General features: G+C 39.2%; 1 protein-coding gene across 3 annotated transcripts; it reads right to left on the bottom strand.

Moving 5' to 3' along the window:
* Window positions 1–4,667: 4,667 nt before the first annotated feature.
* On the bottom strand, window positions 4,668–24,382 carry LOC109635756 (glutaredoxin domain-containing cysteine-rich protein 2). Of its 3 annotated transcripts, none has more exons than XM_069510195.1 (8): window positions 24,107–24,381; window positions 21,773–21,852; window positions 20,160–20,301; window positions 11,181–11,246; window positions 10,673–10,856; window positions 9,557–9,666; window positions 7,711–7,938; window positions 4,668–5,811 (listed from the first exon to the last, which is right to left on the bottom strand). In XM_069510195.1, exons 4-8 carry the CDS (start codon window positions 11,235–11,237, stop codon window positions 5,638–5,640), a joined length of 753 nt encoding a protein of 250 aa, XP_069366296.1. In that variant the 5' UTR covers window positions 11,238–11,246; window positions 20,160–20,301; window positions 21,773–21,852; window positions 24,107–24,381; the 3' UTR covers window positions 4,668–5,637. The 3 variants fall into 3 exon arrangements, with proteins under 3 accessions (XP_069366296.1, XP_019952674.1, XP_019952675.1); XM_020097115.2 differs by lacking the exon at window positions 20,160–20,301 and having other exon boundaries at window positions 24,107–24,227; window positions 24,328–24,346; XM_020097116.2 differs by lacking the exons at window positions 11,181–11,246; window positions 20,160–20,301 and having other exon boundaries at window positions 24,107–24,382.

The raw sequence follows: 24,382 nt of genomic DNA on the forward strand, positions 1-24,382 counted from the left end.
GTCACTGCCATCAGTCTCCCTGACGTTGTTTTCCTGGTGTTTATTATTCCTCTCATCTTTTCTTGCAAGTACCTCGTCCTCCTGGCTGCTGCCCTCTCTGCCATCGGGAGTAGCCGAAGCTTTGTCTTTCACCTTGCCATAAAACTTTCAAACATCGAGCTAAGAAAAGTGTAAATGTGTAGTTTTGCCAATATCACTAAAATTGAAAAATTGATGGAACCACTGTAGGAATTTCTAACCATATAGGACTTATCAGTGATAAATAATGTAGTGTATTTAAAGATTAATACTAATCCTCTCATGCACGTGACCCAACATGTGCACTTGTTTTCATTACTTCTTTGTTGTCGTGTCAAAGGTTTGTCTTAGTTAACGTGGTTGGAACACGTGATGTCAAAGTGTCAGTGTCATACACACACAGTGATATTCAATAGTGTTGTCTCACTTGCTGATACAAGGTGTGACCCCAGCATCCATAATGCAACAGGTACAATTAAAGCACAAGGTAGAAAACCAACACCCCAAAGGAGGAGAACATCGAAGGTTGAACTTACGTGTCTTCTTACACTATGGACGAGTGAGAAGAGAAAAAATATGTTTGAAAACCGCAGATCTAGTTTAATTCATGTACCGTGTTGTTTCTCATGTGAAAAACACGTGTGTGAATGTGGAGTGGCTTAAGTGCAGTGGCAATTTTGAGACCAAACTAAACCTTATAAGTAAATACCTGGTCAAATATTGAACATGATACCAAAATAAACCAGCTAATGCAAACGTGAAGCTGAAGGTCGGAATAAATAGTGTTTCACTACATTGGGAGAGTGATAATGAACACAATAAAAACACAATTAAAGGATCATAATTAGAACAAGGAAAAACAGCCATGGTTACTGACCTTACAACCGGTATAGGCATGTGAATCCTTGACTCCTCTGTTATTAATTAAATCTGAAGGGAGGTAGGAGGTAACAATATTTGTTTGCCCCCCTTCCTCCCCAGAGAGGTCAGACAGATCAGCTCATAGGAGCTGGAGGTGAGTTCAGTGTTTTTCCGAATGATGCTTCATGAGGGTTTATGCTCACTGTGATGAAGGCTTAATGTCTGATCCATCCGCTAAAGGATAGTCTCGCTAATCACTCAACTGCCTCCCGGCTGCAACCTTAGGGAAAAGTCGTCTAATGTGTCTAAGCCACGGACTGTATATAAAGATGGTCGCATCTCCACTAACTCCCACTACCCAGACATGAAGCCAAAATATCCTAGATACGAACGCTGCCATCTGGCACATTTGGAGCCTGAGTTATGGGATTTAAACGCAGTACTGAGGCGTCATTGATACATGAGCGTCAGTCATAGCTTTCAATCATGACATTTTTAAAGCATCAAATAACTAACCAAAATTAACAAAAGTAGTAAGTGACACCTACAATAACAGAAATCATCTTTGAGAAAAAGATATTTATGTATGTGCTTTGACTATTTGTTGGTCAACGTCCCATTTGCTAACATGGAGGAGGCTGAATTTAGCAGCTATACTTCAACCAGCCACCTTTTACATTTCTTGACAAAGGTTTGCAGATTGATTCCAATGTGTATTAATAGCAAATTACATTTAGGTGCATGTACACTAGACTCATCCATTATAATGACAGTATATTTGTGTTGATATATAAAAGGTAAGAGGTGGAGTGAGATACATAACCCACACAGACAGGAAGACAGAATGATCAGCACTAACCAAACAGAGAAAGCTAAAGTGCTCGAAGATGAAATGTGGCTCTCACTTCCCTACACTGTGTAATATTCTCGTATGAGAGTCAGATGATTAATGTGCACAGTCTGCTCCCAGTCTGCTTCCTGTGTTGTATATTGCAAATGGGCTCTAAGAGATCACAGATACATCTATAAAGCATCATAAATGATAATGCTGCCACTTGGAGGAATGTTTCCCTCTGTATTTGTAAGCCATTGTTTTATTTGCTGCTGTGATTAAACAGGGCATTATTTGATAATGGCAATCTCTTATAAATTACTATTTTATGTAATGTTCTGCACTGTATCACTAAGGATATATATTGGCTTTATGCATGTGTGGGAGTGTGTGTCCACGCACTGAAATACAGTAAACAAATCACAATGGATTAATCAGTGAAGCCTGCAGGATCTTTGTTGTGTTGCTTTTAAGGACTCTATAATGTGTGTGGGTCAAGAGCTCCATGTTACTCACAAAGAGATATTAACATTATCAAAACACTGCAGATTCATTCTGTTTGTCTCATGAAACATATTGGTAAGTGAGGAAAAATACAGATGAGGATCAGTAGTAAAGAAGAAATATTCACAGACTCTATTGTACCTCTAAAAGTCTTCATTTTATAGGTGCACTGAGATACATTGTTTTTAAAGAGGTGATGAGGCCGAAAACAGGTTGGGATTCATTTGCTCCCTGTCCCGTCTCCCACTGGGGTTCAATGAGGATTTTAAATCAAACCCTTCCACATTAATTAGATTTTTTAGATGTTGATATATGATGAAATAGTGTCTGGAATTGATGGAATTTGCTGCTATCTTCTAAATTCATTCATTGTGTGTGCATTTACCCCATCCTTAATTTTAAAGCTTGTAAATTTTAGCCCCTCTTATAAAATTATAATATTTAAGTATTTATCATGTCTGCCATTGTTTCACCCCATTTTGAATGGCATTAAATAACTAATTCAAATAAAAAAAGGATAAAAACATCAGTGTGATAAGCCCTACCTAAAATGATGGAAATCATCTTTGAGAGAAAAAAATTAAATTTAATGTATAATTTGACTTTTTAGTTAGGTCCATGTCCCGTCCGTTAACATGGAGGAGGCAAGGTTATTACCTATACTCTAGCTAGCCACCAGAGGGCAACAAAAAAATTTGGCTTCACTTTTGGGGAGTTGTGATGTCGTCCATATTTTATATACAGTGCATGGCTCATACTGATGGGCGTTAAATTCCACTGTACAGATGCACTGTTACTTTATTCCTTTCACAGAGTAAATTGGTTGTATTTGCACACAACTACCAATTACAACATCATGTGTGATCTTTGTTTCTCTAATAATTATTTCTCCATTTGTCTAAATTCCACTTTCCTTAGTGCCACACACCTGCGATATTTATAACATCTGGGGTTCCCTCGCAGAATACTCAGTGAGACTGGGGGAGCTGAAGTGACAGAGTTTTAACTTTGGCATGTGTGGCAGATTTTTTAAGCAGCACAGTCAGAAATACAGAGAGGGGGAGAGTGTGGAGGGGAAAAAAGAAGGAGCCTGGAGTTTCAGGCTTCTCCTGTCATCCCAGAAATTACAAGTGTTTGATTGCTGATGGGGCTTTTAGATCAGGCTGCTGTTAAGCCATATAGTTGGCTCTTTAACTGTGTGTGAAGCTAACATAATAAGACAAAATCTAATGGGAAGGCCAGTACAAAGATGGGAGTATAGGGGCAGGGATAGTGGTAATAGTAATGGTATTAGGTGCCTGCTCTGGTTTGAGTTTAGGCCACTGACATCTCAGAGGATGTGGTCAATGCACCCGGGCTGCTAACACTGATATTGATTGATCTTCTTTGCCTCGAAGCATAAGGATATTGACCAAAAAAAGCCATTTCAGCAAACACCATGAAATATCCTACAGCTCAGTGCAGTTGATATCTGATTGAAGAGCAGGTAGGCATATTTTTTTATTTTTCCATATTGGAAGAGCATGCAATAACAAAAACATAATACAGCTTCAGCTACTTGGACCATTTGTGTAACTGATGATAGGTTAGTTTAGACAAAATGTATAATTGCCTGAAGGTCATGACAACATGACAACAGCAGTGTGAAAACTTATTAAATCTTTTGCTATTGAAGCGGTATTTAATTTTGTTATTTCCCATTTCCATGAATTCATCTCGATGCCAAATATTGTGGTTGATCGCAGCTGATTTGATGTTTAATGTCTGAGATGTAATGAGAAAGAATTAAAATGTGTTGCCTTTGTCTTTATGGTTACGTTTCATTTAGTTTCTACACGGGGAACAGACAAACAGAACTAACCCACTGTGAAAACAGATCAAACTTATGAGCAGTGACTTTCACACGTGAGTCAGAGACGTTGCCTGTTGAATTATAATGCTGCTGAGATTACAGCCCTAAACATCAGATGCCTTTGGTATGATAGTAGTAACCATGGACTGTATATAAAGAGGACAACTATACCTCCCCCCATCTTACAAAAAATTAAGCCAACAATCCTGGATATTTGTGACGTAACCTGCCAGAGTCTGCACAGTAGTGACTGTGGAGCTGCAGCTGAACAAAATAACCACCAGTTGGAACGATTTGAAATGCATGTTGTGCTTGATATTAATGATACATTTATGTCTGTACTGCTGCCAGCCACCAGGGGGCAATCAAGATGATGTGGCTTCTTTTTGGAGAGCTGTCATGGCTTTGATCTTTACGTAAATGCATCAAACTTATGAATGCTGAATGAAAAACGTAGACGATCATCTGTGAGTCTTACTAATCACATTATATCAGTCTTTTTGAATATTATGGGGTGTTAGCCGATTTTGTTAATAAACCAATTTGAAATAGGAAACATTTGGCATTAAAGACTTTTTAGACACAGTAAATTAAGAAACATTGTAAATTAATTAGGTTTTATTTTGTTCATATACCAAAACTGTGTGAATAAAGTTTTAAAACAAGTTGAAGTGACAAAAACCTGAGAATGAGACTTTTAATAAAAATAAAACATCATCACAATCACATCTTCATTTCACCTCCTGAGTTGGTCGAGAGGTTTGCTTCCATTTAAATAACAGTTCTGTCATATTTCTTATCTCTATCTCATCTGTAATTATTACACAATAAAAGGATCCTCCTTTGAAAATCAAACATTTATTCGGTATAGGCTTGCAATGAGCTTTTTTTTTTTTAAAGAATTCTAACTTCTCTCCATTAAATGTCCTTATCAGCTTTAGCTCTTTTGTATAACCTTCCTCGGAGCAGTGGTGCTTCTTCCCATCACTGTGTGACATTTTCATCATAACTCCCTTTTTATGTCATGACCATTTATGAAACTATCATCTTTTGTGTCGCTTATCTCTCAATCTATTTGTATATTCTTTTACATCTTAAACACCATTTGCTCCAGTTTTATTTGCCGTCTGTTTTTTCTCTCTAAAGAAAATGTCATGCAGTGTTGTGATGAATAATAAATGTATTCTTTCTGGTGAATGAAAGGGGGGCGAGAGAAACAGCACTGCAGGAAAAAAAAAGTAAAACGTGAAATGTTTGCGTCGTTTTAATTAGAATGATAACTCTGTTGTGGAGCCAGGTTTTATCAGGAAGGAGGCTGCAGATGCAAAATAATGTGACAACAAAAGAGTGATTATGTGTTTGTGTTATCCCAAGCCGTTTTTCACTGCGGACAGTAATTGTAATTTATGATTTTGTGCCCAATGCACAATTCCCCATTTTTTCCAGTGATGGCTTATGTTTCCTAGTAGTGCATCGAAAACACCCCACCAAGAACATTTTGGATTAGAGCAAATATTTCACTCACTCATTCACTCACTCTCTCACACATGTGGGTGTCAGCCAAACGGTGCTATTTGCCGGAACAGGACTGGCACCTCTCCAGACCATGGGGGTAGCAGGCTTGGCAACGCAGATCACTGATGGACTCATTGAAGCGGTTTGCCAGCATAGACAGCTTGCTGCCGTGACACAGGGAGCAGGGAGCGCAGCCCGAGCCGCCACAATGCTGGCAGCTGTCAGCCTCCTGGAGAAAGAAGAAAAGCGTTAGAGGAAAAGGAGGGGTGGGGGGCGGGGGGACTATGAGGTTAGGGTAGGGAGCCAGATGTGGGGATGGGTGAGGGATGTAAGGATTGAGATTGAGCTGAAACTCAAAGTTGGGCGTAAAGTTTTGTGTCACCCAAATTTACACAGATGCTGCATGACTAAAATGTCACTGTCACACAGCTGAATACTCGATTCTCATTGGCTTTTAAAAGTTGAGTCACAGATGTTGACTTTTTGACTTCTGTGTTTTTATAATAAACCACAGTTTTATATTTAAGTATATAGTTTTTTTCAGTGCAACCAATTCTACACTGAGAATCTTAAACCAGTTCATAAATAACCGATGTTAACACAGCTACTGTATCTAATATAAATACTTCTGCTGCAAAATACTAAACAACCTTATCCACCAAAAGCTTTTTCCTTAAATACTATTTCTTCTTAAACGCCTGTGGTAAGTAGCTATGTTCCAGGATATTGTACAACCAGCTGGTCATTTCTACAGCCAGCTAATCATTACTGCTAAAATTTACAATAATGAGCAGCTGCCTGTGAGTTATTGACCACACAGCAGAAGATGTGCAACCAGGTCATGTTTAAATCTCTACAAACTGCATTGAAAACAACTCAGTGTAAAGTCAATCCCAGTGACACTTTGTGCAGTGAGGTCTGTGGATTTTTCTGAGTAACTTCCTGAAAGTAGAGGACAGAGATGGACAGCTTAGCGATGCATGTGATAGTGTTACAGGAGAAGAGGCTGTGATAATCTTATGTAAGAACTATTTTACAGAATTGAAGAGTTGTTATTAATTAATTAAAACAGACTAAGTGAAGCACAGGACAAAGAAGCAGGAGCTTTTCCAGATCAGATGCAACAGGATAAATCTGAATTATTCAGGCGAGGGATGCCACGCAGGAGTCTGGACATTAGGTTTAAATTCCACTGCAAAGATCACATGTTTTTGTTGACAGCACATCAACACCGGGTCAGCCCTCTTCATCGTGTATGGCTCCTCTTTTCCATCCTGAGATTTTTGTATTCTTTTTGTTTGCATTGACCAGCCAAATACTGCGCTGTGACTTCTCCGCAAATTTCCCTGCTCGTATTCTCACATGGCCTCCAGAGCTAGCAGGAAAAGTCTTCGGAAAATATCTGGACCAACTGACTCTGACATTTGCCTTTTCATATACAATTCCTCCTGAAAATATCCAGAGTTTGATGCATGTCTGAAAGCGGCTTTGCAGTTCCAGTGCATCTAAACCTACAGTAGTTTAAGTTGATGGCCAGGTGTTGATAGTTAAATTTGTATACAAATCTAAATCTGTTATAACAAATAGAGACAATGAAAAAATGTACTACCAAGGAGAAAAAGAGAGAAAGATTGCCAAGTGATGGACAAAAAGCTGAGGATTAACTTTTTTTTTCCTTGTGGCAGAGAAAATGAGAAAATAACAAGAAAAGGTGAGAGAAGGATGGAGGGGAGTAAAGACGAGGGGGAGAGCAGTAATCATCCAAGGAGGAACGAGGGAGGGGATCCTTGTGGGCTGGTAAGTGGCAGGCAAATGCTGCAAGGGCAGAGTAAAACTGTGGACTCATCAGTATCTGTTCACAGTTGATAGATAACACTAGGACAATGGTTGCTGCGGCAGGAGGGGGCCGCAAGGAGAAGGAAATAATGGGAGTACAAATAAGGTGGCAGTTTCAAGGAAACACGGAGGAGATTGTGGGATGAGTGTGAACAGATTTGAATTACGAATACAGCTGCACAGACGATGCAGCTCTTATTCTCTCAAAGATAAAGTGGATACGCAAAGAAAGAGAGTGGGGTGATAAAAGCCTTACCACACGGCTGAGAATAATTTGGCTAAGGACCATTACCTTGGTCTCTGTGTGGCTGATCTGTCTCTCCTCCATTTCCTCCCCGTCCCCTCCACGAGGAGCTTTGGCCCTCCTCCTGCTCGCCCTCTCCCTGGCCTTTGGGTTTCCCTCCATGTCCACACAGGGTTCTATCTGCTGTCGCAGTGCATCAGGGGTCCTCGGTGGCGCTCTGATGATGCGCAGATTGCTGGTGTAGATGATGATCTTCCCAAAGTCCAACACTTGGGACTGAAGGAAATGGAAAATGTCAGAGATCATTTTATATTAAAAGTTTATATTTATGTGGCGCATATGAAAATGAATTCTTGCAAATCTGTATGTATGGGTGAGAGGGGATGGTGGAGAAATTTGAAAACACACACATTTCCTCATGTATGGTTATCGAGTGGGAGAAAACATGTTTGATATTGGAAAAACTAAATGATGAAAAATGCATTTTAATGGTAACTTTTTTCACAAGAATATAATAGAAAGCCTTGAATATCAAATTACAAGATAATATTATTATACAATATCAGTAAAGGTTATCATTAAATATTCATTATCAGTTGATGCTTCTTGAACTAAATCCAATGCTTTGTGGTCACAAATCATACATTTGTTTTACAGGATGATGAGTTAATTTCAAACATAAAATCCAAATCAAAAACCTGATAAAGAGCTGTTTTTTCTCTTTTTAATCTCTTATCATAAAACAGACAGAAAACTCATTAGACCATGTACAGTACAGACTGCACCTCTCAGACCACTGCACCATCTTTTAAATAATGCCCTACAAGCATAAACTACATCCAGATCGCTGTCTTCCGCTGATAAATGTGACCTCCGTTGCGAAACTGACACCAGGCCAGCAGCCAATGTACCTGACCTCCCTCTTATCCTGTCATTAAGAAGTCGCTGCCTCAACAGCTCAGTAAAAGCAGGCTTCTTCCTGTCGGATGAATAAGTTTGCCGCTGTAGTTGTTCCACTTTAAATGTAGAATTGGTGCTGCTTGCTGTCATACAGGACAAGATGGTGAATGTACAAAGGACCATCTTGTCCTATATTCTAAAATAATTAGCCAAGGATTGTCATTGTCTGTTTAAGCCCTGTTCTGATCCATCTACGTATGATTCATCATTATATGTCTTTGTGTTTGCTGATGATAGTATACGTGCTGTGTTTCTTTGAATTTTCAGCATATGCTGTTCTGTCAAGTATAAAGAGCTGTCACTCTTTCTTATTTTACTTCCCACAATGCAAGTATGCAAAGAGATACTATATAGTTATCATGTAATATATCATTCGAAGGGTTTCACATAGAAGTAAAGTGTGACTCTGAATTATCTGTGTCTGTTTGTGCTCAAACTGTATGCATGTTTATTTCTTGCACATCAGCCTTTTGTAAAACAGATCCAAATCTATGAGTTGATGAGGATCTGCAGCTGACGGGATGTTCACAGACAAGGCGCAGGCATCACATATCGACCACAGGAGTCCAAAATGAAGAGCTTTTCTCTTTTTAAAAGATAAGAAATCCATGGGAAAGGTTAGCTGCTCTCTTTTATCCCCAAACGATAACCGTGACTCCTCTCTGTGCTCCCCAAGTACCACTGAGATGCTAATGCTGTCTTAAAGATCATTGTAAAGTAAACCATTGCCACCCTGGACACCTTAATTAAAACTCTAAAAAATCTCATTATTTTTCATTCTAGGTCATTTAAAGTGCACCGGAGATTGGATCCAGACAATTAAGAGAGACGTTTGACATTAGGGCAGACAAAACTGACACTGCAAATGGGAAATCTAATCCGACTCTCACCTTGATACCAAAATTCAAGACTTGAGCTAAGAAGTTTTACTTACTTTTGCATCTCCCCCCGCTTCCTCCATCAGGCCAACAGTCGGCTTGTAGCCTCCCACTCCTCGGTACACATTTATTCTCTGGGCAATGAGCCCTGTTGGAGGATAGTCGCCTGGTACACAATGAAACATGTCAGGACAGATTGAGAACTTTGAGACTCAAGCACGTATACAACACACAGATGTGCTTTTTTGTTTTGGACCAATCATTAGTTAGCAAGTTTGCCAATGTATATAATAAAATAAATTTTGATAGACCGAACAACAAATTTAATTGCAGGGATCCTTTTGCGAGGAAACAGTTACAGCTTCCGGCCAATAAGTAGTTCAACAACGGAGTTATGAAATGGATAACTGTCATTTTCCCATTTCTTTTGTGGGTAGATGAACTAGATGTAGCATGGATATTTAGTTTTGGCAGAGCCTGACTACCTCTAAGCTAAGCATTTAACAGAATTAGTTTCAGATTTACTTTCACCCAAAACATCAAACTATTTCCACTGCACAGTCCTCCAATTCCACTTGTGTTTTAAGTAGTACATTAAGGTAGAAGCATGAAAAAAAACATTTTCCAAATCTGTTGTATGACAAGGTCCCGGTTATGGTGAGTACTTACTCTTCGATGGAAATGTTGTATGCTTCTCAGATTTTTTGTGTTGTCATGCTTTCTGCAGCACAAATGATTGATTTAGGGACAAACTAATAAACTCAACTGGTTCCTTTACCCGAATTCTAACCCCACTGCAGCAGAATAAATACTGGAAATATTATAACTGCTGCTGTAGCCTTGTATTGGTAACCACCAGATTGCTGACACATATGGTATTAAAAGATGAAGCACTGTGAGTGTGCTCGCAAAAACACAAAAAACCCATGTGCAACCACAAGATGCACAGATATTTCAATCCAAGGACAGCAATAAACATGTTAAGGCAAACATGGCAAAATTGTTTCATGCAAATCACTCCACGGTATATGCTGGAGTACTGGTTCAAATCGAATATACACATCTTGGTCTCTTCCTGGTAACAGCTTACTGCTTAAACAGACAAACAAACCTCATGCACGTAAAGTTGCACACAGTACAGTGCAGTGCATCACACCGTGATAAAAACCCACCGTGCTGGTCCCCCTGAGCGTCCTCAAACCCACAGAGCTGCTCCATCTCCAGGTGGCTGGGTGGGATCTTCCTGTGGACGAAGCTGTGTGGGTATTTCTCCTCTGGACTGTCCAGCTCTTGTCCATCCTCATACACATGCTTCAGCACCCGACCGCTGTAGGACGACGCCAGCTTGAATCTCACCTGTGGTTTGAGATGGAAAGATGCACTGACAGGTTACCTACCGTCGGACTCAAAAATCTTCAATTTCTTTGCTTGCACGTTATGCAATTGAGTAGAAAAAGAGTCTTGTTTGATCAGAGGGAAGCACACACACATTAGCAGCAAGTCAACATGCAAGCTGAAACCCTGTTTCATTCCCTCAAAGCTTATCTGCTACTGATAATGGAACAAATGTATAAAAATATCTCTGCACAACGCTCAGTATCTGAAAATGACCTCAATATGTCTTCCACTCAAAGTACTTCAAAACCAACAGAATTGAGAGTTGTCCCATAAATAACTCACCTTTCTGGGCTTGGTGCCTTCATAGCGCTGGTTCAATTTTCTCTGGAGTTCCTCCATAGTGGCTGACTGAGAGGTGGACAGATCCAGAGAGCGTCAGTCCATCCAAGAAGTGCCTTACATTAGTCGGACTAACATCAGGTGGACACCGTGGTGCCTAACGTGATGAAACGACGTAAAGATGGACGGATTGATATAGTTCTCCTGACTGTTTGTGAGGCGTGGGGCAGACGATGCAGCTTTCTCCTCGTGTGTCCTGCCTCCTGGGTTTGACTGTACCTGCTGTTTCGAGGGACCCACCTTTCCAGCTCCCCGTGCTGAATTATTCACAGCTAGATCGTATGTACAAAAGGATTGGTTGAGAAACCAGAAGCTCTGTCATCAAATAATTATGATCACCAGAATAGACTCTAGTTGGAGCTTGTGGAGCACAGTGTGGGTGTGTAATGTCGAGTGATAGAGGCTGAGTGTGTGTGAGTGGGAGTTGTTTAGTAGTTGTTAGGCTGCCTGTCACTGGTCTGGAGCCGAGCACCTCGGCGTTGAAAAGTAAACATGATGTTTGATGTGAGTTGCATCAGTCTGAAATAACACTCTGCTTTTGTAGTGTTTCTTTGTATTGTTTATACGTGTGTTTGTGTGGGCTTTTGTAAAACGTCACAATAATGAGGTTTTCAGACACCTGAGAATAACCCGAAAATAAACTCCAGACGATAAACCTTGGGACCTCGAATTCCAACACAATTCAAAGAGATGAAACAGACTTAAATATTAATCATGCAAATCCTTTATAACACATAGACAAAACAAGAGTTACTTCACTTCCAACATTATACTGAAATGAACCCAATCAAAATCGTGTGAATCGACGTCTGTGCACTGCCTAAAAAATTTGACCAAGTTGGAAAAATAGGTTGAACAATTTCCTGAATAATCAAAAGATGTTATCTGCACAAAATGCTGTAGTATAAAAAAACCTGGAAAGCATGAGATTTATATTTTTACACTAATCCTGCAGTGCAATTACTTGAACTGATGAGTCACAATTAGTGTTTTAACTAAATCACCATGTGCTAAGTGTTTTCCTGCCTAGTGTAATGGCTTTAATTATTTGGTAAATTACATATCTTTATTCCGTGTTTAACTTGCAATTACCTGCTACTTAGTGTGACTAATAGAAAGGGTTACCATGCATTAAACACCGTGTAAAGAAAAAAGTGGTGTGGTGAAGTCAGGGACGAGTTCACATTTTTCAAATGGTCTTCACATGTCACATGTTGATCATTTTAACTGAGAAGCTCTGTGTGTGAAGCAGAAAAAGAAGATAAAAAGCTTCCTGGGAAAACGAGAATTTAAATAAATATGTCCATGTGTCAAAAATTGGGTTGGATTGGATCTGAATTCCAAATTTAGCAATTATATTTTAATCATAGGCCTTTGATGAGCAATTATTTCCTTCCTATTTTATAAAAGAATCACTCACATCTCTAATTTTGCTCTTTGTCGTTTTCAGAATTGACTCTCCACAGTCGTATTAAAGCCATAGGGGTATGATTCATGCTGTCATCATCCTTATATGCATAATTTCATCACCAGTTCAAAGGCTAATTTAAGATTTTGGTCACATTTGTTAGTCCCACTTGTAAAGTTGAAGTCTGAATCTCTTTCTTTAGGCAGTATGTGTTGGACCCTGTGTAAATATTCAATCTTTAAATGGACACATATTTGAATTACTCCATTACCACCATTTTAAGGTGTTTATATGCATGTTTAGATAGCGCTGATGGCAGTGGCAATATTTTCACAGATAATGGATGCCATAAACATGCATGTCGAGATTTTACAATCATCCTTACAGATGACTGTTACATTATAGCTGAAAGTGAATGGATTGCTTAAAAAACAAGAGAGAGAGAGAGAGAGAATATGGCAAGAAGACAGAGGCGGGCTCTTGTCTCTCCTCTGACCGAGAGTCGACATAATCAGATTGCAGAACAAGCAAGTGTGGCCACTCATGTGAGAAATTGTTTTGGGCGCATCGCAGTAGAGGATTCGTTTAATGCGTCGGGATTCTCGGTGCTTTCATTTGAGCTGATTGCGACTGTAAATAAGTCTCTGTCGCCACATTAACAGCTCATGTACATTTTATTATCCCCATTATCCTCTCTGAATACGTTATGCAATATGAGCTGCATCACTCGGGTCCAGTGCATGATCTCTGCTGGCGATAGATCTTACTCTCTTCCATGTTCATTGTTCTCATGGTAAGGATCGAAACATTGAAATTATAGTTTTGGTTATAGATTTCTGCGTAAGAGATAATACATTTAGACCCATTTAAAATCCACATGGATTATTCACCAGATTGGCTGATGCAAACTGTACATGTTAAATACTGTGGATGTATATATTGTATTATCAGTACATGTATTGCTGCTCCACTATATTTGTCAACAAAACTTCTCTCTTATTTATATCTCTCCAGTACTTATTAAATTAGTGGACACGTCCAAAAAGGGTGGACAGGACTCTCTATTTGATTTTTGCATCAAGCACACAGAGGGTTCACAGCAGAATAAATATTGGCTAATTTCTTGTTAGTATAATAAAGGCAAACTAAAGCTTTCCATTTCATGTGGAAATTGATGAGGAACAGATCCTGTGCAGAATCAAATGTCTGTATGTCTAGTGCACCAAACAACACGTTGCTACTTTTCATCTCCATGTGAAGTGAACATTCAAGTTCATGACATTCTTTAAGCACCTGAAGATCCGATCATGCAAGAGGGCCAAACAAATGGAATGCTCAAAGTTGTCAGATTGATATTTAAGGTGTGTGATTCATAAACACAACTCATGCATTGATTAACAGGCAAGAAAACGTTTAATCTTAAAAGTGGCAAGAGGAGAAATGATCTCATATCTGAATAGGTACAAACTCTTTCAAGTGAGTTTGTTGCTAGATTGAGAACAGTTTCTATATAATATCTATAAATATATATTTATAATTATATATATGTTTCAAATGGATGAATGAGGCAAAAGAACCATTGACATAAATATCCTAAATATCTAAAACATATTGTCTTTTATTTTAAAGGCCAAGTCCTACTGTGATGGAGGATTGAATTTTTATATATATATATATAAATATATATTTCTTGATACAAGTCTATTTTCCCCCTGAACTGTACCCAAATCAATGAATCAATCAAGAGTTGAGTTATATTTTTATATTGAGAGAGTTCCACAGCTAATGGGAATGTTTAGTGAAGACATTTAACAAATTAAATTGGAATTCAGTGAAGCGGGATAGATTTTGTTGTAGGTGCCACATTTAAAATTCAAAGTAACATTCAAAGATGGGTAAAAGCCATTTCTCCTGATCCTTTGGCCTCTGTAATAAAAGTGTTTCTTGAAGATTTATTATGCCAAAATAAATTCTGAGGTTGATTAGCCCAGGGCTACAAAGAATCATTTTCTACACGGTAGAAAGAAATTTTGGTAAAACCGTTCATCTGAACACCATTGGTTTAGCCTGTGTACAGTGGAGTGCACCACATCTTTCCTGTCTGTGTCAAAATCTGTGTCAAATAATTGATTATGTAGAAATATTGATCTTAAAGTAAGTGATATATTCAGTAAATATTTGTGAAGTATTGATCTCACAGTTAGTGATATATTCAGTAAATATTTGTGAAATATTGATCTCATAGTAAGTGATATATTCAGTAAATATTTTTAATCTACTTGTTGTTTTGCATTTCCCTGTGCACATCAATTAGAGAACAAGATCCCAGTTGTTTATGCCTCAAACCCTCTGCAGCTACACTTCCACATCCTACCTTACCCTGCATCGATGGATGTTAATTATAGAAGTTGTGTTTATAGGAGCATGTGCATGTGAAATTTGATTGTTTCCCCCCAAGGGTCCAAGAGTACCCTAAGGAGATATGTATTACACTTTGCGAAGTCTCATTGCAAAGGGGTAGAGGAAGCACATACGCCCTTGCTACCTCATGTTGTGCATCGCCTATTGTTCTCTCCTGTTTCCTTCTCCCCCTCATCTCTCTCGCTTTCTCTCCAAACTTCTGCCCTGTAACACAAACCAAGGAAAAGAAAGGTGAAAGCCTCATTTTTTAAAAGACCTCCACTCATTATTTTGCTTGTACTATTTCTGATGCCCTCCCAAGGGGAACGGTATTGACTGACTCTGATATCAGCAGCACCTATTTTCAGGCAACAATGAAAGAGCGATCGGTCACAAACGCTGGATTCAATTTCTCCGTAGCGGTCACTATCCTTAAGGCATATGGAGGCAATGTTTTTTGGGGGGGACATGGAATTACTCTGCGTGTGGCACAAGGATTTTATAACAATGAACTGTTCCCTCAGGTCGGCAGACTTTAGCAAAAGGGGTAATGATCACCTGGTGTGAACTACAACCACCCAACACCCTCTCTCTCCCTCTCTGCCCATTTCAGCCCAAACTCGGATTATACTTTTTGATTCTCTTGCTCAGGCAGCTGACAGGCAGAGGAGAGGAGGAGCATGAGAGGAAGACAAGATAAAGACAGATAGACAAAGTCTGTACCCAACTCAATCTAACACAGCCAAGACAAATTATATGTTGTCTGACAGCTCTACGTCTCCTGACTCGGAAGCATTTTGGATTCCCTTATCACTGCAACAGCTGTTGACACAGAATTGGGTACAGATTCACCACAAAAAGCACCCGGCTTATTAGCAATTAACATATAAATGATTACATTTATACATAAAAACAAAGTCTGATAGTTCCGTTACTGACTTTACACAGTTCACAAAGAGACTCAATTGATGACAAAGCAGAAAACCTCTGCACTGAATTAGATTAGACTGTCATTTTTTAAATCTGCTCCACAGCAGCAATGTTTTAAATAGAACTGCTAATGTATTTAAATTTCATTATCTTAATTACAGTGTCTATCAAATGATAGATGTTGCAAGTCACAGTCTAGTTAATTTTTAATATTTCACTGGGACCGATACACTATCTTTTCTTAATTAGCTGTATGGTTGTGTTGATGGTGTTCGGCTCCCTGGAAGACGTCAGTTCATGCAGAAACTTGCAGTCCGGATGTTACACAGGGCTTCTCCTGTGACCTCTCCACCCCAACTCTAATTTCAGTCCCTCTCAAAAGATGATGCATGACTGTCTCCACCAACTGCAATACCAGCTAAAATGAGATTCGGGACAGGAGCAAGGGAATAAGGGAAGGGAACCAGCTGGATTCATATTCTTATACTCAGCTCTCAAAAAGTATTTGTTGCAGGGGCTTGTGAAGTAAAGTCTGACCACATTCTAACCCACTCAAGCTAACATGCTCACAATGACAGCGTTGACATGCCGATTGCTGATTATAAAATCTATTATTCAATGTTTACCTTCTTAGTTTGACATTATTTAGTTGCACTAAACAGAAAGTGCAGCAGAGGCTGCAGGTCATAAACCAAAGTACTGGACCTCTTGGGTATACATTGCCACCAGTCAGTCAGTTATCGAGCCTTATTGTGTGTTCTGTGTTCAATGTCGATCCATGCAAAAGACATTTCACTCAAACCACAGATGTCAACCTCAACATTTTATAGCAATCCATCTGATTCACTCATTTATTCGCTGTAGCACTTATCCATTCGGGGGATAATTGTAAATATACATTACTAAAAGGTCCCTATATAACTTGTTTAGTGAGCATGCGGGTGCAGGTTTGAGATGATGAATCACAATGCTATTTACGCACGAATCCTCCATTTTCATGCTTTAAAAGGAAAAGCTTAGTGGAGGGCAGTTTGAACACCTATACCTATTACCCGTTAAAGATCGCAGGATTGTGCATGTGCCAACATCAAATAATTCTGCTCCCACCTCTACATGACATTTCCAGCCTTTAACAACCCACCTCTATCAAGTGGGCCACATAAAATGACATAAGCACTAATGACAATAGCCTACTGCATCCATTAGAGGGAAGTTATTTACAAGATGAATGCTAACTAGCAATATCAAATTCATTGGACAGATCACAAGATGTAAGTGGCGCTATTGCTTCCACATCACTGATTGATTTCTATATTTAGCTTTAATTGTTCAAGCACTGATTGCCGTGTTTGTACTGACGGCATGTCACCGGCTCCAACCGCACCTGACATCTGGTACTTACAGGAAGAAATGGCATGCTACTCTTCTATAAGAACCAGAGACAACATAAAGGCTCAGTGGTGAAGCCTGTCTTACACAGAACTAAAGATATCATTAGTGAAGTGGTGGAGAGAGAGAAAGACTTTGATTCTGCACCAGTGGTTACAAAGATTGGATGATGAGATTTCCAACCCGACCAAGACGGATGCTGTCAACTCAACCAGCCCCACCTGAAGCATCCCAGCGGGCCTCTTTCAACACCGCTAGACGTCTGCTTCACCCTGCCGCCACGACGTCGTTGAAAAGAAAACTGCAGCTGTGGGAGAGGTTACGTCTGTGAAAGAACAAGATCACCAGAAACCGAAGGAATCTGAATTGACTTATAGGTCACAAGACGGCAATCAAACCATCTTTTTGACAGCTGAGCAAACTCCCTCTGCATTTCGTCAAGTGATATTCCTGAATTCCCACAACGATAGCTATCTCATTAGTTTAACTTTCTATTTGAAACCACTGTGTAGTTGACTCGTCAGAATGTATCAGGCAAACTTGAGACAGGCATGATTAGCATAGAAGAGGATGTCACAGACAAATACATAATTCATCCTTGTTGAACCTGGGTATTAAAATGTCAAACTGTTTCTGTAGGCCAGTGACATAGCGATAGACTGATTAATTTTTTTGGAGCAATGTGAATTGGCAGTGAATTGACATCTCTCTTAAACTACTCAGATAGTTCAAATTTAATCAGACAGGAACTTCAAAGAGTCAAAACTCTATTTTAACATTTAGAATATTGTTTGATCAGAGCTCCGGTGCAGTGACCATTCTGTGCAAGTTAGACCATGTGCCACAGTCTCATTAGATCTAATTCATAGATGTAAAAAACAATCATGCATCCAAGGGCACAATAAAACCAAGATGTTAAGAATTAGAAACAGCTACAAAGCAATAGTTAACGAACCAAGTGTGATGGAGAGGATGAAAGAGTGGGACCAGCATAGGTCGACAGAGAGGTTCAAGTGTGAAGCAGGTAGGAATGAAAGGTATTAGAGGAGAGAGAATGAGAGACTGTGCCATTTACCTGCATGAGATGTATTTGTGAGTGATGAATGGGGGGTGAATACCTGTACTTTATCACCTCACCTTTGCTGTATATTGTTCACCTTCTGTAAAACAATTCAATTGTTCTCAACAAATGAGACAACAACTCAGATTAACTCTATACAGGTATGAACCAAAAGAGCAGATGAGAAATGCTGGTGAGCACATAGGTCCGACAGTCCGCTTAGATTTAATCACGCCAAACCAAACTGTACACACTCATCGATGTCAGTCCCATAAATATTTTTTTTTTTTCATCAAGATTGATAAAATATTCCCCAAGGGAAAAAAACACCCTATCTTGTAAGGGAGAACATCATCCAGATTTGCACCAAAGTTGAAGGTCTCTTGACTCATACTACATCCACCCCCAGACACCAAGATTTGTGGGATGACAGACAAATAAACAAACAAACACATATGAAACCCAACCTCCTTTGTGGAGGTAACAATACAGATCCTTACTGCGCCCTGAGCTGATAAAGCTGCACACAGACTGGACATGTCTGCAGTAGCCAGGTCCAGATTAAAAAAAGGTAGGTACAACTTAAAAACCTTTTTACCCTCGTTATTGGTTTGTGATTGAGTGACAGTGTGCCTGATTTCAGAGTTGGGTTTGTTTTTTTCCAAAGCTAAAAGGATTTGGCTGCCTTAACCTCCATTAATGATTTTCTCGGCTTTGAAGGAGACCCCTATTTTCAAGACGGTCTGGCTGCTTTGCAAAGAGAGAAAAACGCTGTGGCAGATGTCACTCGAGAAGATGGAGTTTAGTCTGGATTGAAATCAAGTAAACAGATAACCCTGACTTCAATATAAACACAATGGTGGTGACACAAAAGGCTGCGGACTAGAACGGTCCAGCACGACCGCATTGATTTAAACACATTCTTATATACTTTTGTGATGACGTACATTCATTAATGGGATTTTATACAAGTGTGTCTTCTCTGAATCCTAGTACACACATCACAGCTGTTGAGGAAGCTGAGCCATGTGTTCAAGTGTTTTGGTGTATACTGAACAGAGGGCGGATTATATTTCTTTGACAAATTTATCAAAGAGCTTTAGACAAGACACTGCAGGTGAATAGAGTCATTTTAAATTATAGATGTCACCAAGAAACATCGGATTACTACTGATTGTCACAGGTTAAACTGCAATAAACCGACACAGCAAGTTCAAGAGTTACATTAAACTGTAGTTATTCTGTGACATTAGGAGTTTTGTGTTTGTTACAGTGACAGCACACAAAGTTGGGGTTTATGGGAAACAAACCATTTGCTCGTGTTTCAGTTCAGTGACTGGGAATCGCACAGTCGCAGCTCTGGTAAAGCAATTGATTGGCTTCTAAATGCATTTTAAAGATTAACCAAAGCAAATATGAGGCTTCAGCTGTCTGAGCAAGTCAAACCAAATGAAACAGGTGGTGAACCACAAAATATATCGTTTTTACTGTGGTCGGCAAAACACAGGCAAACAATTCCAAAGAGGATAAGGCAGAGGCTTCATCAAAAAACTATGGCAAGAGTCTTATCACCAGAGAGACTAAACTCAAGGCTGGAACACAGAAAGGGGCAACAGAAAGGAACCACTGAGACAAAATAATCTAGGCAGAGGAGGCAATAAGACACAGGAGTAACATGTTAGGGCTGACCAGACAAGAAAAGCTGCAGGTGACACACAAGGACAGGAAGTGATACCTGAAGTGAGAGGGGATGTTGGTGACATCAACTAGTGAGAGTGGTTCCTAGCAATGAGCATCTTCCAAAGTTAAAGCTTGGGCTGGTCATCCTGGAGAAAGGTTGGGTTGAGGGCCACAGACACCAGCTTTTCTTCAGACGACTTTATTTATTGATGGTTTTGGAGATTTCAACAAATGAGATAAAAAAGTGGGTCAGAAAAAACTTATACTTGTAATGTGTTTATATCAGTATTCTCTCTTTTTGTTATCTGTCATCAAGAAAATAGTGTCCGTATGAATGAAAAGAGGAACCCTCGCGCAAAGACTGACTATAAGTGGGCCATGTTTCAAAAACCAGCAAGTAGCTGTGTCCTGAAGAAGAAGTGGGTTTTGGAGGAAATGTAACAACATTAAATTGCATGTCAGGAACTTCTCTTCACTCCTATTTTGGGATTCTTCTCCTTGTTGCCATATATTACCTGCCATAACAAGTCTAAGGTCTTGAAAACGACTTTGTGATTTATGCAGTTTTTGCAAATGAATTCCCACAGGTGTCACATTTGTTTTCCATCCTCGCTGTCTTTCTCAATTTCACTCAGTTCTTTCTATCTCTCCTTTTCCATTCAGCATTATAATTGGTCTAATAATGGTGGAGATGACAGCTTGTGGCTGGGGCACCGTGCTCAGTCTAAAACTGCGCTTCACCCTGTTGTAGAATCCCATTATTTATAAAGCGAGAACTCGTATCATCTTTCCAGCCCACTGACAATCTTGGCTCTCTGCAGGTCTCCCCGTTCGGAGGTCACTTTTCCCTCTGTTTGTTCTCGTGCCACAACCATAAGGAAAATATTAGAGTTGAATCAAAGACAGCGTGTGCACAGGGAGGAACGATTTATTTTTCCTTTTCCCACAGAATACAAGATTGAGTAGTTTTCTACCTAAATTTCTTATAGTTCACAGAACAGTCATTGAAGTTCACTGAGGATATGAAATTGTAGAAGCCAGTAAAAAAAATCAACTGAGAGGAAAATAAAGTGTGGATACTCTCCCACCTCTCTGATGTGTTCACATCATATTGGCTCCAAACAAATCCACTCATGACCTTTAGAGGGATATCAACCAATAACATGAAAATTGAATCCGAATCAGAAATACTTTACTGATCCCAGGGGATCATACCAGAGAAATGACAAAATGACATGAATAACCTCATATTTGTTTTAGCAGGACCCTGAATTATAAACAGTAGCTGCAGGTTTTATTATTTCCCAACTTTGCCATGTAATTCTCAGCACTAAACAATGAATAATACAAACATGGTGCTGTTATGTCATCTAATAATTATTATATTAATTGTTTTGTGAGTCCAGTGAGCAAGTACAACAATTATTAAAAACTGTATATACAAGACACACATCACTTGATACAAAACAGAGAGAGAGAAACACTGCTGGAGCCGGTAAGCCTCTCGATGCTCAACTGGTTATAAAGCAGTGAGGCAAGCAGTCTGCCATTTTTCATGCTCTGTATCTAAGTCTTTCTCTCTATCAATGTGTGTGCGTGTGTGTGTGTGCGTGCACCATTTTCCCTCTTCTTGCTAATGATTTTTATGCATAACAAAAAGCAGCTTACCATCTCTTGGTTGGTGGTTGTTCCGTTGTCTGTCTGCACACTCTGTCTACTTAGCCTGTCCATCCATCTCCTCCTGAATCCTGTTCGATAAGCCCAAAACAAGAGATATCACACGCGCACAAAAAGAAGATTTGAATAAATCAACTCAGAGAGACCTACAACAATGCAACCGTGGCTAAAGCAAAGCAAATTGGAGAGTACCAAAGGGAAATTGGGGCATAAGCAATTAAATAGCTACTACTTGCCAAACTGGCAATACGAGAATAAAACAATAATCCGCCATGTCTCCAAAAATAAAACCCGACTACAGTTTAGTTGTAGGGTGCACTATAGCATTTACTATCATATTACAGTTTTCAAAAGACAAATTCATCGGAGGGAAAACCACAAAGCATTGAAACATGGAGAGAATACATTATAAATCCAAATATACCATAACTAATTTGATGGTGAAAGCAAAGTAAAAACATGGCAAATGAAAAATCAATCAGTGGAGGAGAGCGGTGGTGGACCTGTTTTGTATTAGCAGTGCAAAGAAGTTCAAGCTTTGCACTGATTGCTTATGCATTAGGTATCACAATTCAATTTTGACCCAAGTAATTATAGTCAGGTCTTTTTCATCAATTAAAACTGCACTTTCAAACATGAGAGAAGATTTTCACACAAAAGTGGTGAAAGATGCAAATCTCTGCCTCAACCAACTGTGGAAAAAGATAAACTTATCATGCATTCTTGGTTTAACCCATGTTTTCACACAACACTGGCTTTTTACCCTTAGGAACCTTTGACCTTTATAAGTAAATGCATTTTCTACTCATGCACTGTTTTTTTAAATCTCTGCTACAACACGATATGTCCCTGGAGCTCCTATTTTCACAGACTTTGGACTTTTATGACACACTAGAAACTGAAAAAAACATAAAACTTCTGATAAAAGCAAGTAAATATCTGCCAGCATATTTTTAAACTAAAATATGATTTTATGGAACTGTGAACTCACTTGGTTTTGAAGCTTGTGCTGCTTCTCAGGATCTAAGTTCACACCACACCTGCTCCTTGACATATTTATGCTTTCATTTTTTCCAGTCCATTGATACATTTTGACTGCACCGAGTTCTACACAATATTGTAATGATGTTGCGCTTCAACTCTTTCCCCCTCCTCACTTCCTCCCCCACTCCGACCTCCATTTCTGCTCTCCTCCTCCCTCCCTTCTCCTCCCTCTCAACCTAATTTATCTGCCATACTGTCACATCTGCAGCTCTCCTCTTTCTGCAGCTTTCCTTACACCCTGATCTGTTTCTTTTTCATTCCCAGTATCATACAACTGAGAGTCCTCCTGTGCAAAGCTTCAGGTGTATATGGTTGTATCATGGTTACCAAACACAGAAAGAGTATGACACAGAGACATGGTGTCAGAACGCTTGTTAGGGGAAATTTAGGTATAGATATGGTTTGACAATAAAGGGAGAGAGATATCGAGGATGGACTGAGAGAGAAATATTCTGTGTCATTGTTTTCATGGAACAAATGATTGTACCCTACAGGTTTGACAGTTAGAGGTTGATGTTGAACTGTCTCTTTCATTTCCTTCTCATCAATCAGACTTAGGTAATCAGACCCAATTCTTTCTGTCAATTACAGATCATTGTTTTTGTCAGAAGTCTGGTAGAGACATGTGGACTTTGCTATTGTAATGGTGAAAGAAAGTGAACAAAACTTATTATTTACAGTGGTTTCTTGGCTTATTTGACCTATTTATCAATATATCTCGTAATACAGAAGTTTCATGACTACCAACAAGGAAGAACGTCACGCAATACTCTTCTCTACAGTTGTTTGACCCCAAAAAAGTACAATAAAGTATAGTGTATAAAGTGTAAAGTATGATGAAGCAGTAAAGTACAGGAGAATGTTATATCGGCACAACTTTTTGTCCTGGTAGAGATGGATTATGACTTTTTTCTTTATGACGTGTTCTAGAAGAAACATCACACTATTATTGTAAAAGTGTTTCATCTTTGCAGTATTTGCTGAGAAAGTCGGAACAATATTTTTCTAAAGTATCACAAGAACTATATGTGCACTTATGGAAAAACGTTTTTTTTCCTGTTGCAAAGTATTGTGTCCTGGCAAACGTTAATTTACTGAGATAATGTGCTGTGTGTAAAGCTGATGAGCTTATGTGAGTGAGGTGAGCTAATGTAAATCAACTTTAGTTTAATAAGTTTTGATAATGGTTCATATTCAAGTTTTAAGAACCACACACACACACACACACACACACAGACAAATGATCCATATTGCCTTGTGAAACTCAAAAAAGGCACGTACTTGTTAATCAGGACAGATTTGTGTGAACCCAGCAGCAGGACCAGTAGCCAAGGGTTAAAGCTCGCTCAGGAGAGAGCTGGGCAGAGTTCAGTCCTCTGAGTCTTTTCAGAGATGAATTGAGCTTAGCAGGAGTTGAGCAGAGGCAGAGGTCAGGCAGGAAAGATGGAAGACAGAGAAAAAATACTTTCAATGAACCAAGTAAAAGCTGGAATGAGACTAACTGCTGTGCCTGTTACATTGGATTCCAGCCTTTGAAGTTGAGTGAGTAGATCTGAG

This window comes from Paralichthys olivaceus, chromosome 15 (assembly GCF_024713975.1).
Source record: "Paralichthys olivaceus isolate ysfri-2021 chromosome 15, ASM2471397v2, whole genome shotgun sequence".
NCBI lineage: Eukaryota > Metazoa > Chordata > Actinopteri > Pleuronectiformes > Paralichthyidae > Paralichthys > Paralichthys olivaceus.

Bases quoted from the DNA above. Each gene is read 5' to 3' on its own strand.
- LOC109635756 (XM_020097115.2), bottom strand. From the start codon at position 21,835: ATGGACAGGCTAAGTAGACAGAGTGTGCAGACAGACAACGGAACAACC. The intron at 7,939-9,556 runs GTAAGTAAAACT...CATTTCCTTCAG, and splicing joins AAGCGGGGGGAGATGCAAAA to TCCCAAGTGTTGGACTTTGG. The intron at 5,812-7,710 runs GTAATGGTCCTT...TTCTTTCTCCAG, and splicing joins TCAGCCACACAGAGACCAAG to GAGGCTGACAGCTGCCAGCA.